This window comes from Entelurus aequoreus, linkage group LG26 (assembly GCF_033978785.1).
Source record: "Entelurus aequoreus isolate RoL-2023_Sb linkage group LG26, RoL_Eaeq_v1.1, whole genome shotgun sequence".
NCBI classification, from domain to species: Eukaryota; Metazoa; Chordata; class Actinopteri; order Syngnathiformes; family Syngnathidae; genus Entelurus; species Entelurus aequoreus.
In genome coordinates, this window is record NC_084756.1 from 25,858,770 (window position 1) to 25,876,269 (window position 17,500).

General features: G+C 37.0%; 3 protein-coding genes across 12 annotated transcripts in view; 2 read left to right on the plus strand and 1 right to left on the minus strand.

Annotated features, from left to right (window-relative positions):
• cers5 (ceramide synthase 5) overlaps positions 1-4,205 on the plus strand; it is a 55,841-nt gene extending 51,636 nt beyond the window's left edge. For 6 of the 8 annotated variants that reach the window (XM_062037944.1, XM_062037946.1, XM_062037947.1 and 3 more), the window contains 2 exons: positions 1,030-1,186; positions 3,770-4,205. In XM_062037944.1, the coding sequence (XP_061893928.1) occupies positions 1,030-1,186; positions 3,770-3,904 (292 nt within the window). In that variant the 3' untranslated portion in view covers positions 3,905-4,205. Of the gene's footprint in view, positions 1-1,029; positions 1,187-1,254; positions 1,415-3,582 lie in introns of those variants that run through there. The other 2 variants (XM_062037945.1, XM_062037948.1) reach the window with 2 other exon arrangements.
• Positions 2,074-15,441, minus strand: LOC133643400 (cytochrome c oxidase assembly protein COX14 homolog). 3 transcript variants are annotated; one of them, XM_062037953.1, is made up of 4 exons: positions 15,422-15,441; positions 15,170-15,235; positions 13,683-13,828; positions 2,078-4,389 (listed from the first exon to the last, which is right to left on the minus strand). In XM_062037953.1, exon 4 carries the CDS (start codon positions 4,376-4,378, stop codon positions 4,202-4,204), a length of 177 nt encoding a protein of 58 aa, XP_061893937.1. In that variant the 5' UTR covers positions 4,379-4,389; positions 13,683-13,828; positions 15,170-15,235; positions 15,422-15,441; the 3' UTR covers positions 2,078-4,201. The 3 variants fall into 3 exon arrangements, with proteins under 3 accessions (XP_061893939.1, XP_061893937.1, XP_061893938.1); XM_062037954.1 differs by lacking the exons at positions 15,170-15,235; positions 15,422-15,441 and adding an exon at positions 13,950-14,045; XM_062037955.1 differs by lacking the exons at positions 13,683-13,828; positions 15,422-15,441 and having other exon boundaries at positions 2,074-4,389; positions 15,170-15,222.
• A 566-nt stretch (positions 15,442-16,007) lies between these two features.
• The window catches only part of LOC133643397 (pre-miRNA 5'-monophosphate methyltransferase), a 1,736-nt gene continuing 243 nt past the window's right edge, over positions 16,008-17,500 (plus strand). Inside the window, exons 1-2 of the mRNA XM_062037952.1 lie at positions 16,008-16,250; positions 17,125-17,500. The exon at positions 17,125-17,500 is cut by the window's right edge and continues 243 nt beyond it. Coding sequence (XP_061893936.1) covers positions 16,029-16,250; positions 17,125-17,500 — 598 coding nt within the window. The 5' untranslated portion in view covers positions 16,008-16,028. The remainder of the gene's footprint in view (positions 16,251-17,124) is intronic.

The following is a 17,500-nucleotide window of genomic DNA, read 5'->3' on the forward strand; positions in this document are numbered from 1 at the left end:
CATAACTCCACATGTGTTCATTCATAGTTTTGATGCCTTCAGTGACAATCTACAATGTAAATAGTCATGAAAATAAAGAAAACCCATTGAGTGAGGAGGTGTGTCCAAACTTTTGAATTTGTGAAACTGAAACAATACAAAAAGAATGCCATTGCAAGTTAATAATACTAACACTGGTAAACTTGTTAGCATTTGCAAACAAGGCTAGGTTCATTATATTACGATAGTGTACAAATATGCATGAAAACACTCCTACATGGGACGGTTTAGTAAGTATGAATTGTTGTAGTTATATTGTAAAACGTACAAACGTTGCTGGGAGTGATTAATAAAGAATCCATATAAGTAGAAACGCTGTGTACGGCTAGTTTGCTCACTGCAGCACCCGCAGTGAGCAAACTCGTCCAAGACATGGCGCCGTAGCACAATACGACAATTGTTTTTCTAAAAAAAACTATTTGCATTATGGCCATCAGCAAAGGAAAATCTATAAATGAGTCGCACCGTTTTATAAGCTGCAGAGTTCAAAGCATAGGAAAAAAATAATTTATAAGTTATATATGACTTGAATTGACTGGTCTGTAAACCTGTTTCCGTATCATCGCCTCTGCTGGTTGCAGGAAGGTACTGCACTTGTTTTTGCCTCCCATTATTTCAAGACACGACTAATCCACGATGGATTTCTCATAATCAAGACACATTTATAAACCCAATTACTTGTTGATTTAGCGTTGACAGACGCCCAGTGACATACGTGGTGGTGGTCTACAGCGCTGCCTGTTCTAGTCGTCCACTGCACCGCGTGAGAACATCTCCAGTGACAATGTGACTGCAACGTGATCAAGCATATCCCGTGTCCCGCCGTGTGAAATCCAAACCTCTCATTGAGGTCACAAAACCTTGGCGTCATTAGAACCTCTACTTACACACTCCTGTGTGTGTGTGTGTGTGTGTGTGTGTGTGTGTGTGTGTGTGTGTGTGTGTGTGTGTGTGTGTGTGTGTGTGTGTGTGTGTGTGTGTGTGTTGTAGGGTGCTGAACTCCACCATGTTCGAGAGTTGGGCTATAGTCGGCCCCTTCCCGTCGTGGTGGCTCTTCAACGTGTTACTGCTGGTGCTGCAGGTGCTGCACGTCATCTGGTCTTACCTCATCGCACGCATCGCCATCAAGGCCGTCCTAAGGGGCAAGGTGGGTCACTGCACACAAACACCCCTCCGTAGTTACCAGCTCTTTTTCCGCCCCTCAAAAAACGACAGGCAGTCTAAAGTAGGAGGGCCCCAAAAGTGGTGGAGTTGGTCATGCAAGTGTAAAAAGAAGTTGAACAGTGTTAAGACAGCGTTTAACCCGCTGATCGTGAACTAAAGTTGAACTAAACCAGTTTCACACCAACACCCGAGTAGAAATGTTTTCGAGTAAATAAAGTTAACAACAGGACTGCAATCTATTTGTGGTGGTGGTGTCATTTTCTAATTGGCGTAATAAGCTATAAAACAAGCTGTTTTCAAAGACATATCTTCATGTTCTTTTAGTTATTAAAAAGTTAAAGTACCACTGATAGTCACACACACTAGGTGTGGTGAAATTAACCTCTGCATTTGACCCATGCCCTTGTTACACCCCCTGGGAGGTGAGGGGAGAAGTGAGCAGCAGCTGTGGCCGCGCTCGGGAATCATTTTGGGGATTTAACCCCCAATTCCAACCCTTTTATGCTGAGTGCCAAGCAGGGAGGTAATGGCTCCCATTTGTATAGTCTTAGGTATGACTCGGCCGGGGTTTGAACTCCCGACCTACTCAGTCATATAGTTGATGATCATCTGCTCTACACATTTACTTTAAAAAAAAAAGAGAAGTGTTGGGTACTTCTCTTCCCTTATTTGTATTTGACTTTAAGTGTTTGGATATATTTACTGTTAGGCACAATACGTGTTTCTCAGCTGTGGTCCATAGGGGCTGCAGTTGTAATACACTTTTCTACCACTTGTGGCAGGAATGACAACATCAAACAAACAGAAGAAGTTCGGAGCTATAGTCATAGAGAGGTTTCTAAAGCCAATGTTTCCCACACATTCACGAAAGAATTACGTCCGCCACAAATAAAAAATATTTTTTTATTTTTTTGTCCTGTCCAGCTTCTCAGGCAAATCATATAGTTGATGTAGATGCCCATATAGGCTGTTCACATTTACTTTACAAAAGAGAAGTGTAGGATACTTGTCTTGTTGCCTTATTTGTATTTGACCACTACTGTTTTCTGTTTATTTGTTACTGACTGTGGCAGGACACCTCTGCCTCTGTTTCACTTTATGTTGCTGGTAAATAATATGGTTGTAGTAGTAGGCTAAAGTTAAATTATTTAGTATGCACTAATTAAAGGGGCAGAGCTTTAAGAGACATTTTAGCTTTTATATTTTATAAGATATATTTTTTGTAAGAACCACAATTAATAAATATATTTCAGTGAATAAGTTATTGTTCAAATCTGTATATAAATATGTACATAAAGTGTTGTAATTATATTGTAAAATGGATGGATGGATGGACGTTTAAAACAAAACTGTTATTATTAATTAGTAAGTATACATTTTTAGAGAAAATCATATCATTGTAGTAAATTATGCAAATTACTCGATGACGTCATGGTGACCACGCCCATAGCCACGCCCCCACCGCCACAGGTATCTTGGCAGTTTATGGGAAACACTGAAAGCGCAAAAAATTATGACTAAATTGGTGAATCTGTATTTTCATTTTGACAGTTTATTTAAGAAAAATCTATTATTCTTAATTTAGTTCAAATTTTTTATGAAGTAATTATTTTATTGATATATATATATATATTTATTTATATTATTTATTATTATGCACTACATAATAGTATATACATTTATTTTTCATCAGTATTTGTCATCCCTTCTTTTGCAATATATTTATTTTTGTAATCAGTCTGACCTAAGCCTTGATAATAACCTTTGTGATTAACGCATATCATTTGACAAGGTTTACATTAAACTGTAAGTAGGTTAAATATAACTAAAAACAAGACTAAGATGAATAATTCAGTGGGCCCCTATGTAGTAGAAAAGTTGGGCTGCGAGGTCAAAAAGGTAAAGAACCCCTGTGGTAGTCCACGACAAACACGTCAATAAAACAATAAATGGGAATGTTTAGATTCCAGCATTATACATGATATTTACATGCAGAAATGTTAATTATGACCACATTCATTGGCTGTAATTAAAAAGTTCACCTTTGACCCTCAGGGGATAAAGGCTGACTGGTTGTGTACTTTCAGTAAATACATGTTATATTTGTATTTTATTTATACCTGAATTTTAAATGAATGTTTAACATTTGTTATTCCAGGACGTAAAAGTCATTTTTGTAGAAAATTAAAACATTTAAGTTATATTTGTTTTGCCTAAATCTCTCAATCCACTTCAGCCCTAAACAAAATTATATATTTTTTATATTAGATCAAATTATGTCATCGTTTAATTAGCATACATTTGCATGACCCTTTTGGGGTCCCGACTTTTATTCTGCTTCTGCGCTTGTTTGTTTATTCCACGTCTTTTTCTCTGCAGAAGAAGCCGTTTGGGTGGTCTTCTGCGTGCCATCTTTCCTTCACTCCCGTCTTTGTCCTCCCGGTTCTTCCTTCTCTCTCTCTCGCTTCTTCCTGCAAGTCTTGACAAGCGTTGACAAATGTCTGGCCAGTGAGAGGCGCCCCCTTGTGGTCACCCTGAGTGTGAGCTCTCGGGTATGTCTCAAAAGGTGTGCAGCGACGTGCGCAGCGACGTGGAGAGCAGCTCCGAGGACGAGTCGCCGCGGGAGGAGAACGGCGCCAACGGCCACTGCGCCGCCAGGAGCCGGCCTCAGAACCACGGCGACTGCTCGCATCATGCGTGACCTTTTCGAGTAAATAAAACGCTCGCCGTCGGTGAAGGGACGATGCAGAGGTCACACGTTAAAAACAAAAAAACTGATACGTCGGGAGATCTCGGTGTAGTGACGTCATCGAACTTAGCGTGTTTCGGGATTTTTTTATTCTTATTCTTATTGTTGGATGACTTAGTGGCTACCTGTACAGGTGTCAGGCACATACATATACATTTATTTCCCTGTTGAAAGCTGCTGTGCTACAAACAACTGCATTGCATCCCAATGTCCTGCAGGAAATAGAGGGGGGGGGGGGGGGGGTGCCAATCAGTCCTTAATGACTTCCGGGTCCTGGTTTTCGGCGGCCAGCTGGAGCCGCTTCTGCTTCTGCATGAAGCGGTAGCCCCGCATGGCGCACAGGTAGCCGCCGTAGACGGTCAGCAGCATCATGGAGCCCGAAAAGGCCCGGTAGCCGATGTCGGCGAGGCGCTTGGCCGTTACCATGGCGACGGCCTCTGAAAGGAAAGAGAAATAGTGAAATACAACTCTGACGTATCTAGGGACGTGGCAATATCAATATTTCATATCACACTTTCTGTGAGCTGTTATTATTATTATTACCCTAATATTGTTCAATAATACACACACTAAAATCTTTAATAAATACTAGGGGTGTAATGGTACACAAAAATGTTGCTTCGGTACGTACCTCGGTTTAGAGGTCACGGTTCGGTTCATTTTCGGTACAGTAAGAAAACAACAAAATATACATTTTTGGGTTATTTATTTACCAAATTTGTAAACAATGACTTTATTCTTTTAACATTTGGAACACTATAATAATTCTGCCCACGTTAATCAACATTAAACTGCCTCAAGTTGTTGCTCAGATTAAATACAATGACAAAACTTGTCTTCTACATATAAAAAGTTTCAAGTCAACTCATTATGCTTAATTTATTACAGCATTTAGGAAGCCTGTAGTTGATTTTTATTATGTAAATGTTATATTCTTATCAACATGTGATAGCAGGGACCCTGCCATTCAAAACTAGGCTGCTCTATTACTAATGATTCATGGAACTATAGCTGAAAAAATAGTACAATGGCAATAGGAGAGACTATTCATCCCTGAACACCATGGAGTTCATGTAGGCTTAATGATGCACTTACATTATTATATCAACTATCAGGACAGAAACTCTTCATTTAACATAATGTCCTTTTTTGCTGCTTCAACACAGCTCAATCAACACAGAAAAAGGTCAAGTGAAATAACAGACATACAGGGCTTTGCTGTCCGTAACACACACACACCGCAAAATGAGCTAACGTTACGCTAAAAGCTAATTATCCTTCACCTCAAGCCAGGATTGCGAGCGAGCTGAGCTGCCGTTTGTTTCTAGAACGCCGACGGGCTCATAGTGATGTTACTAGTAGTTAACTATTATAATTTGGGGAGAGTCCGCTGCCTGATGCTTACCTGCTAAACACCCATGTGCTAACCCCACCGCAGAAGCACTGACTACATGCGCTCTGAATACGCACTGCTGATTGGCTGTTACCGCTCTGTGTGTAACCAATCAGATGGTTGTGTGGGTGTGACAATGCTGGGTGCTGTGTAGAGGACTGACAGAGACAGAGGAAGCGGAGCAGCTTGTAAGACTTTAACTTAGGCGGCTACTTAATATGTTCGTGTGGAAACTCGTTCGGTACACCTCCGAACTGAACCGAAACCCCCGTACCGAAACGGTTCAATACAAATACACGTACCGTTACACCCCTAATAAATACATTGACACACAAACACTTAGTGGACAGATTTAATATTGTTTGCTTCATAAGAGCCATATTGTTTGTATTTTCAGTGTTTAAATATGTCTATCTTCCATTTTAATTTGTAAACGTTTTTTTTTTAATGTTTTATTCAATTGCTTCACTTCCGGTTTATGTGACGTCACGCGAGGTCACTTCCTGTTAAAAAACACCTGTGTCCGTTTCAACTTGACACTAGTGATGTGCGACAATGCTGGGAAAATGTCCTCATTTGTCTACTGAAAGTTAAAAAGCTGTGTATTTCAAATAATAAATAAAATATACTTAAAATATAAACAAAGTTTAGTTAGGAAATACATTTTTAAAAATTATACTAACTTGTGTATTAATTAGAAAAATTACAATAATAAACACGGTTAAATATGTAACTTGACATTAATATTCTCGTAAAGACAGAATTTTTGTTGTTACACAACCATATTATTTTTATTTTATTATTACAGTTGGGGGGAAAAAGTAAAAATGGAAGAAAAAAAGAGCAAAAAAATCTGTGTAATGAGAAAAAAATGAAATGTTCGAACTAATAATAATAATACACTTAGTCACCTATAATACAAAGCTGAAATCGTTTTTTAGTATATTTTTTTAATAAAAAAATATCAATGTGCATACTTTCACTTTTCAGTATGCGGCCCTTGGTGGAAAAGGTTTAGATGTCCCTGAGGACAAGGAAAAGCCTTAACCCTGCAGCTACAGCCGCCCTTAATTAACAGCAGGCCCGGCCGACCTGTCTGACAAGCCTGTAAATGTGTTGGTCATGTATGATGTCTTTTTGTTTCCTGATGTGTAATGTCTATTGTTTAAATGTACGGCAGTGAAAATTAATTTCCCCAACGAGGACCAATACATCTAAATCTAATCTAATCTAACTACAGACTCTAAAGTAGCAATATTTTGAGTTGAGAATCAATATTAGAGCATAAAGGTCTAGTATCAGCAATATCGATATTTCAGTATCAATCAGCGCATCACTACTTGACACTGTGAAGTGAATTATATTTATATAGAGCTTTTTCTATATAAATAGTTACATTTAAACCAGTGTGGGTGGCACTGGGAGCAGGTGGGTAAAGTGTCTTGCCCAAGGACACAACGGCAATGACTAAAGGATGGCGGGAGCGGGAATCGGACCTGGAACCCTCAAGTTGCTGGCACGGCCCCTCCACCAACCGAGCTTTTGCAAAGACTGCACAGTTTTTATGTTCAATGTAAATATCCTAGTCGTTAAGACAGTAATGTGTTTATGTACATTTAAAATTGGGGTATGTCTTTTCCTAATATGGAAAGACGGCTATGTCTCTTGTTTTCATGTTATCATTTAAGCTAGCTAGCAAGCTAATGCTAGTCAGTCCATCAATTCATCAAAATGCAGTTATTTTGGTAATTTTATTTTTAGTACGGTAATACTAACCGTATTAAACAGAGGTACGTACCGAACCGAAATTTTTGTGTACCGTTACACCCCTTAGATAATATCATGTTGTAGGTGTTTATTACACTTTGCATTCATATTTTGCTGTTTGTTACATTTTTAGATGTGGAGGAGCTGGTCTGAGAAGTAAAAGTGAAGTGACGTTCATATGTTGTTAATATTCAGTGTTTTATTGTTCATAGTTAATATTGTAAATCCCACTTTCTTTATTTTAATGTACATTTTGGGTGTCCCATTCAGTAAAAAAACTGTAAAATTCCATTCCATTTTTTTGAGGTGGTCTGTCATAACTTGTTTAGAATTCTATCGGACATTGTGACTTTTGGTATTAGTGTTGCTCAGAGGTGGGTAGTAACGCGCTACATTTACTCCGTTACATCTACTTGAGTAACTTTTGGGATAAATTGTACTTCTAAGAGTAGTTTTAATGCAACATACTTTTACTTGAGTATATTTATAGAGAAGAAACGCTACTTTTACTCCGCTCCATTTATCTACATTCAGCTCGCTACTCGCTACTGATTTTTATCCATCTGTTAATGCACGCTGTGTTTGTTTTGGTTTGTCAGACAGACCTTCCTTCAAAGTAGCATCTATCGCATGCCTGCGTGTCACCAATCAAATGCAGTCACTGGTGACGTTTGACTGCGTTTCACCAATCAAACAGAGCCGGGCGGTCACATGACAAAGTTTCAGCGGCAAAACAACAACAAGCTTAAAGGCCTACTGAAAGCCACTACTACCGACCACGCAGTCTGATAGTTTATATATCAATGATGAAATCTTAACATTATAACACATGCCAATACGGCCGGGTTAACTTATAAAGTGACATTTTAAATTTGCCGCTAAACTTCCGGTTCGAAACGCCTCTGAGGATGACGTATGCGTGTGACGTAGCCCGACGAACACGGGTATGCCTTCCACATTGAAGCCGATACGAAAAAGCTCTGTTTTCATTTCATAATTCCACAGTATTCTGGACATCTGTGTTCGTGAATCTGTTTCAATCATGTTCATTGCATTATGGAGAAGGAAGCCGAGCAAGCAAAGAAGAAAGTTGTCGGTGCGAAATGGACGTATTTTTCGAACGTAGTCAGCCACAACAGTACACAGCCGGCGCTTCTTTGTTTACATTCCCGAAAGATGCAGTCAAGATGGAAGAACTCGGATAACAGAGACTCTAACCAGGAGGACTTTTGATTTGGATACACAGACGCCTGTAGAGAACTGGGACAACACAGACTCTTACCAGGATTACTTTGATTTGGATGACAAAGACGCAGACGTGCTACTGTGAGTATGCAGCTTTGGCTTTTTTTTGCGTATGTACGTAACTTTTTTTAAATATATAAGCTTTATGAACCTTGGGTTAGGTGAACGGTCTTTTGGGCTGAGTGATTGTGTGTGTTGATCATGTGTTTGAATTGTATTGGCGTGTTCTATGGAGCTAGGAGCTAGCAGAGGAGCTAGGAGCTAGCATAACACGTACCGTACCGTACGTGCGCGTCACGTACGTAACTTTTTAAAAATATATAAGCTTTATGAACCTTGGGTTAGGTGAACGGTCTTTTGGGCTGAGTGATTGTGTGTGTTGATCGGGTGTTTGAATTGTATTGGCGTGTTCTATGGAGCTAGGAGCTAGCAGAGGAGCTAGGAGCTAGCATAACAAACACGCAGGTGTTATTATGCAGGATTAATTTGTGGCATATTAAATATAAGCCTGGTTGTGTTGTGGCTAATAGAGTATATATATGTCTTGTGTTTATTTACTGTTGTAGTCATTCCCAGCTGAATATCAGGTACCGTGAGTATGCAGCCTTGGCTGCTAAACATTCGATAACTTGACCGTATGTGCGCATCACGTACGTAACTTTTTAAAAATATATAAGCTTTATGAACCTTGGGTTAGGTAAACGGTCTTTTGGGCTGAGTGATTGTGTGTGTTGATCAGGTGTTTGAATTGTATTGGCGTGTTCTATGGAGCTAGGAGCTAGCAGAGGAGCTAGGAGCTAGCATAACAAACACGCAGGTGTTTTTATGCAGGATTAATTTGTGGCATATTAAATATAAGCCTGGTTGTGTTGTGGCTAATAGAGTATATATATGTCTTGTGTTTATTTACTGTTGTAGTCATTCCCAGCTGAATATCAGGTCACCCCCGGCTCTCACAGCATCTTCCCTATCTGAATAGCTTCAACTCCCCACTAGTCCTTCACTTGCACTTTACTCATCCACAAATCTTTCATCCTCGCTCAAATTAATGGGGAAATTGTCGCTTTCTCGGTCCGAATCTCTCTCACTTCATGCGGCCATCATTGTAAACAATAGGGAACTTTGCGTATATGTTCAACTGACTACGTCACGCTACTTCCGGTAGGTGCAAGCCTTTTTTTTATCAGATACCAAAAGTTGCAATCTTTATCGTCGTTGTTCTATACTAAATCCTTTCAGCAAAAATATGGCAATATCGCGAAATGATCAAGTATGACACATAGAATAGATCTGCTATCCCCGTTTAAATAAAAAAAATTCATTTCAGTAGGCCTTTAAGCTTACATGAACTCAATGTCAAATTTGAGGAAGCACATGGCGGTAAGTAACGTTAGTAGATATTTTGGCTGTCACCGCAGGCTGATGTTAGCTTCCCTGCTATGAATCACTGTCAAATGTACATCGTGTGGGGACATTTATTAACGCACTGCAGCCTCATAGACACACACACACACACACACACACACACACACACACACACACACACACACACACACACACACACACACGCATACACGCATACATACAAACACCAATCAAAAGTGCACAGTGTGTTCCCAGGTGCAGCCCACACCTATCAGTTTATGGTTTGCGTAAAGGCTAACTTGTTATTTTCCTTTGTAATGTCTGCCTACTGAGCCTATGGTGCTGTTAAGTTATTGTGGCTCAATTTGCCTTAATTTTTTTTAATGTTAATGTATTATTATTTAATATATATTATTGTTTTAGTCGCTTAAGAGATATTCCTGGCTCTGAATTTGCTCATTGCTATTTTTATGTTTTTGTGCATTATTTGTTGCGGTCATCATTAAACGAACAGGTTACTCATCAGTTACTCAGTACTTGAGTAGTTTTTTCTCAACATACTTTTTACTTTTACTCAAGTGAATATTTGGGTGACTACTCCTTACTTTTACTTGAGTAATAAATCTCTAAAGTAACAGTACTTACTTGAGTACAATTTCTGGCTACGCTACCCACCTCTGACCCAAACACACATACTGAACAGCAGATTTTTACAGGTAAATGTGGATATATATAATTTATACACACATACACATTGCCCCCCCCCAGACACATTTTTTCTCTAAATGTGGCCCCCGAGTCTAAATATTTGCCCAGCTCTGGTCTAGAACAAAGAAGTAAAAGGTAATACTATGTAGGATAAATGTGCTTCTCGATTGATTGATTGATCGAAACTTTTATTAGTAGATTGCACAGTACAGTACATATTCCGTACAATTGACCACTAAATGGTAACACCCCAATAAGTTTTTCAACTTATTTAAGTCGGGGTCCACGTTAATCAATTCATGGTACAAATATATACTATCAGCATAATACAGTCATCACACAAGTTAATCATCAGAGTACCAGAGTATAAATCGCTCCGGAGTATAAGTCGCACCGGTCGAAAATGCATAATACAGAAGGAAAAAAACATAAATAAGTTGCACTGGAGTATAAGTCGCATTTTTTGGTGAAATGTATTTGATAAAAGCCAACAGCAAGAATAGACATTTGAAAGGCAATTTAAAATGTCTAAAGAATAGTGAACAACAGGCTGAATAAGTGTACGTTATATGAGGCATAAATAACCAACTGGTATGTAAACGTAACATATTATGGTAAGAGTCATTCAAATAACTATAACGTATAGAACGTGCTATACGTTTACCCATTGGTTCTCAACCTTTTGTCAGTGATGTACCCCCTGTGAACATTTTTTAAAATTCAAGTACCCCCTAATCAGAGCAAAGCATTTTTGGTTGAAAAAAAGAGATAAAGAAGTAAAATACAGCACTATGTCATCAGTTTCTGATTTATTAAATTGTATAACAGTGCAAAATATTGCTCATTTGTTGTGGTCTTTCTTGAACTAGTTGGAAAAAAAAGATATAAAAATAACTAAAAACTTGTTGAAAAATAAACAAGTGATTCAATTATAAATAAAGATTTCTACACATAGAAGCAATCATCAACTTAAAGTGCCCTCTTTGGTGATTGTAATAGAACAGGGTTGGTGACCAACCTTTTTGAAAGCAAGAGCTACTTCTTGGGTAGTGATTAATGCGAAGGGCTACCAGTTTGATACACACTTCAATAAATTGCCAGAAATAGCCAATTTGCTCAATTTACCTTTAACTCTATGTTATTATTAATAATTAATGATATTTACACTTAATTGAACGGTTTAAAAGAGGAGAAAACACGAAAAAAATGACAATTGAATTTTGAAACATAGTTTATCTTCAATTTTAACTCTTTAAAATTCAAAATTCAACCGAAAAAAAGAAGAGAAAAACTCGCAAATTCGAATCTTTTTGAAAAAATAATTTATGGAACATCATTAGTAATTTTTCCTGATTAAGATTAATTTTAGAATTTTGATGACATGTTTTAAATAGGTTAAAATCCAATCTGCACTTTGTTAGAATATATAAAAAATTGGACCAAGCTATATTTCTAACAAAGACAAATCATTATTTCTTCTAGATTTTCCAGAACAAAAATTTTAAAAGAAATTCAAAAGACTTTGAAATAAGATTTAAATTTGATTCTACAGATTTTCCAGAATAATTTTTTTGAATTTTAATCACAATAAATTTGAAGAAATATTCTTCAAAGAAATATTATACAAATATTCTTCGTCGAAAAAACAGAAGCTAAAATGAAGAATTAAATTAAAATGTATTTATTATTCTTTACAATAAAAAAAATTAATTTACTTGAACATTTTTTTAAATAGTCAGTAAAGAAGAGGAAGTAATTTAAAAGGTAAAAAGGTATATGTGTTTAAAAATCCTAAAATCATTTTTAAGGTTGTATTTTTTCTCTAAAATTGTTTTTCTGAAAGTTATAAGAAGCAAAGTAAAAAAAATAAATGAATTTATTTAAACAAATGAAGACCAAGTCTTTCAAATATTTTCTTGGATTTTCAAATTCTATTTGAGTTTTGTCTCTCTTAGAATTAAAAATGTCGGGCAAAGCGAGACCAGCTTGCTAGTAAATGAATAGAATTTAAAAAATAGAGGCAGCTCACTGGTAAGTGCTGCTATTTGAGCTATTTTTAGAACAGGCCAGCGGGCTACTCATCTGGTCCTTACGGGCTACCTGGTGCCCGCGGGCACCGCGTTGGAGACCCCTGTAATAGAGATTCATGAACTTAATTCTAAACATTTCTTCACAAAAAAAGAAATCTTTAACGTCAATATTTATGGAACATGTCCAAAAAAAATCTAGCTGTCAACACTGAATATTGCATCGTTGCATTTCTTTTCACAGTTCTTTTTGACAGACATTTTTTTTTTAAATCTCACGTACCCCTTGGCATACCTTCAAGTACCCCCCATTTGAGAACCACTGCGTTTACCAAACAATCTGTCACTCCTAATCGCTAAATCCCATGAAATCTTATACGTCTAGTCTCTTACGTGGATGAGATCAATAATATTATTTGATATTTTACGGTCATGTGTTAATAATTTCACACACAAGTCGCTCCTGAGTATAAGTCGCACCCCCGGCCATACTATGGAAAAAAAAACTGCGACTTATAGTCAGAAAAATACGGTATATACATTGAATTATTTACATTATTTACAATCCGGGGGGTGGGATGTGGAGGGTAACCATGAATTGATTAACGTGGACCCCGACTTAAACAAGTTGAAAAACTTATTGGGGTGTTACCAATTAGTGGTCAATTGTACGGAATATGTACTGTACTGTGCAATCTACTAGTAAAAGTTTCAATCAATCGATGGTTGATATCAGCACTTTAGTCATCAACAATTGCATCATCTGAGAAATGGACATTGAAACAGTGTAGTTCTAACTTGGTAGGATATGTACAGCGAGCAGAGAACAAAGTGAGTTCAGATAGCAAAAGAACAAGTATATACATTACATTATTTACATTGGCTTATTTACATTTGGTTATTTTCAATCCGGGGAGGTGGGATGTGGAGGGGGGAAATAGCTAATTACAAAAAAATTATCAAATACAACTATATTGATCACCGAGTGGTAAAGAGTGGAGACGTGATGGGGTAAATAAATGCACCACTTATTATTATTTGGTATATTAAGCATGTAGAAATATATTTCAAGCGGGTATGATTAGAAATGAAAGAAAGGTTGACTACATTACATTTCCGCCTCCTGAAACACTTATCAACGTATTGTCAATTGTCGCAACATTTGAGCGGACGTGTTAACAATACAGTGCAAGCAGTGATTATTTAGTCAATAAAAGTCACTTACGTTTTATTCGTGGAAAAGAGTCCGCGTTGAGTTGTTGTGCCTTCAATGTCAGCACCGAGCGTAGTTAGCTTCAAGCTTTCATAAGGTACGGAAGCCGATAAGGCGGCGGTCGTCTTCAACGCTTCCTCTCCAGCAGCGACACACTACTAAAGATATAAAAAAAACGCTTTATAGCGATCACAAATAGTTTTTCATTCAACCACTTGAATTAAAACACTCAGTTGATTGCATGTATTGTTTTAGTGTTTAGCTAAGACGCCAACATACGCTTTAGTGCGGTATGGAAGCCGAGGAGGTCATTGTCTTCTTCTGCGCTTCCTGTTAGCGATATTGAAGAGCGCCATCTAACGCCTAGGAGTGAGATCTTTGGCTGACTACGTTGAAACACTCGGTGGATTGAAGTCATGACAACGTGATTATATTATATTGATGGTGTCAAGTTAGAGCGATGTTTGAAATTGTGATGGATTCTGATAAAGGCTTGAACAACATTAGCGAGCTATGTCATCGAAGCTGGCTGTAGGTAAGTACAAACCGGAAAAGAGAGTGTGTGTGTGTGTGTATATATATATATATATATATATATATATATATATATATATATATACATATATACACATATATATACATACATATATATATATACATACATATATGTATATATATACATATAAATATACATAGAGTATATATATACCCATATACATACACATATATATATATATATATATAAACACATGTACATATATACATATATATACCCATATATATACACATATGCACATATATATACACATTATATATATATATATATATATATATATATATATATATATATATATATATATATATATATATATATATATATATATATATATATATATATATATATATATATATATACTATATATATACTATATATATATATAAGGGCTGCAACTAACAACTAATTTGACAATCGATTAATCTGTCGATTATTACTTCGATTAATAATCGGATAAAAGAGACAAACTACATTTCTATCCTTTCCAGTATTTTATTGGGAAAAAAAACAGCATACTGGCACCATACTTATTTTGATTATTGTTTCTCAGCTGTTTGTAAATGTTGCAGTTTATAAATAAAGGTTTCTAAAAAAATAAATAAATAAAAAAAGCCTCTGCGCATGCGCATAGCATAGATCCAACGAATTGATGACTAAATTAATCGCCAACTATTTTTATAGTCGATTTTGCTGGTATTACGATTAATTCAATACAACATATTCTTTTTAAGTTTTAACCAACATCATCATTTTTTATATATTCATGAAATAGAAAATAGAAAAATACAAGACAAGACCTGATACAAATAATTAAATGGAATTTTAGCACCCTCTAGTGGTGACTAGCGAATATGACAGAACAACGTTGTTAAAATGGCGAACAATACACATTTAAATAGGAACGTTTTGGCACATAAAACGCACATAGTGCAACAATTATTACCTGCAATGAGTGATCAGAACGCACATACACACAATATGTGGTTAGCACCTCCGCTGGTTTCGATGTCTACAGGGGGAAAGTAATTTGCAAAATAGTAGTACATCTGACGTGAGCAACCACCAATTCAAAACGAAAATTCCACCACATAGCATTTCAGCTGCTGTTATATAACTGTGTATCTCACAATAAATCTCACGTTAGCTTTAGTGTCATTTACAATATTTTGCAGCGCAATATCAGAACGTGGCTTACCATTAACAGAGTACAGGAAGTCTGCTAATAGCTTCCGGTCATATTTACAGACTTTTAGGTACCAGCAGATGGCGCAATTGGACCTCTCATTGCATAACAAAACAATATACATATTTTAGCCGGAATTTCACTCAAATAATCAAAGTATTTCTTATACCCGTTACATATATATATATATACATATACATATATATATATATATATATATATATATATATATATATATATATATATATATATATATATATATATATATATATATATATATATATATATATACACACCTAAATCACTTTAAATGTTTTTAACGAGTATATCAATTCAAGGGCTTTTGTGCTCTTAATCATTGTCCAAGATTTGATTGATAATTGTAACCCGGTAAGCCAATTAGAAAATAAAGGCCATTCATAAATCGAAATTTATGTATAAAAAAGTTTACCTGGAGCACAATAATGTTGACAAACATTTCTATGTTACAGTCGTTTATCTAAAAATTAAAAAAAAAACTAGAACTACCGTTCTAGGTTGGGGGAACGTGTAAAATGGAAGTTGTGTACCCAGCCGGAAGCATTTTAGTGTTGCACAAAACAAAGCAACACCACTAAAAATGGCGACGTGTGAGAGTGGCAGAGACGCTCGTAACGACTTAGACCGCCATAATGACTTAGACGAGCCCGGCGCGGCTCTTTACGGCAACTTTATTCATTATTACACTTTTAACCCGCCGGAGAACAGACTGAGTCTGATCCCCGCCACGCTCCTCGCAGATTTAGGCTTCATGGACGGCCGCCACTCGACCTTGCTGCTGGACGTGGGCTGCAACACCGGGGTAGAAACATGCATCTTGTTCATTAAATATGTTAATTAAATATGTGCATTATGTTATTTAAACATGTGCATCATGTTAATTAAATATTATCATCATGTTAATTAAATATGATCATTAATTAAATATATGCATCATGTTATTTAAACATGTGCATCATGTTATTTAAACATGTGCATCATGTTAATTAAATAAGAGCATTATGTTAATTAAATATGATCATCAATCAATCAATCAATGTTTATTTATATAGCCCTAAATCACAAGTGTCTCAAAGGGCTGTACAAGCCACAACGACATCCTCGGTACAGAGTGGGCTGCAACACCGGGGTAGAAACATGCATCTTGTTCATTAAATATGTTAATTAAATATATGCATCATGTTAATTAAATATGAGCATCATGTTAATTTAACATGTGCAACATGTTAATTAAACATGTGCATCATGTTAATTAAATATAATAATAATAATAATAGATTTTATTTGTAAAAAGCACTTTACATTGAGTAAACAACCTCAAAGTGCTACAGAGTATTAAAAAAATAAAAATAAAAAGATAATAAAAAATAAAAATTAGAACAGCCAAATAGTTAAAACTTGTATGCATATATCTAAAAAAAAAGGCTTTTTTAAAAAAAAAGAAGTGTTTTTAAACCTTTTTTAAAAGCATCCACAGTCTGTGGTGCCCTCAGGTGGTCAGGGAGAGCGTTCCACAGACTGGGAGCGGCGGAGCAGAAAGCCCGGTCTCCCATTGTTATCATCATGTTAATTAAATATGTGCATCATGTTAATTAAATATGATCATGTTAATTAAAAATGTGCATCATGTTAAATGATTTATGAAATGTTTGTTATTATGCTTTTCTACACGGCAGGAGTTAAGTGTAGCACTGTACAAGCACCTGGTGCAAACCCCGCAATCAAACGTCCACCTCCTGGGCGTCGACCTGGACGACGCCCTCATCCAGCGGGCCACACGCAGCAACCCTCTCCCCGACAGCGTCACCTTCACCCCGCTGGACATCACCGGGGACTGCGCGCCGCTGCGGGAGCACCTGCGCCTGCGCGGGTGCGCGCACTTCCACTTGACGCTGTGCCTGGCGGTCACCATGTGGGTGCACCTCAACCACGGCGACGCCGGCCTGCTGCGGCTGCTCTCCCGCCTGGCCGAGCTCAGCCAGCTTGTGCTGCTGGAGGCGCAGCCCTGGAAGTGTTACCGCTCAGCGGCCAGGAGGCTCCGGAAGCTCGGCC

What these genes read in the sequence shown, in the direction of transcription:
- LOC133643400 (XM_062037955.1), bottom strand. Translation starts at nt 4,378, where the DNA reads ATGGTAACGGCCAAGCGCCTCGCCGACATCGGCTACCGGGCCTTTTCG.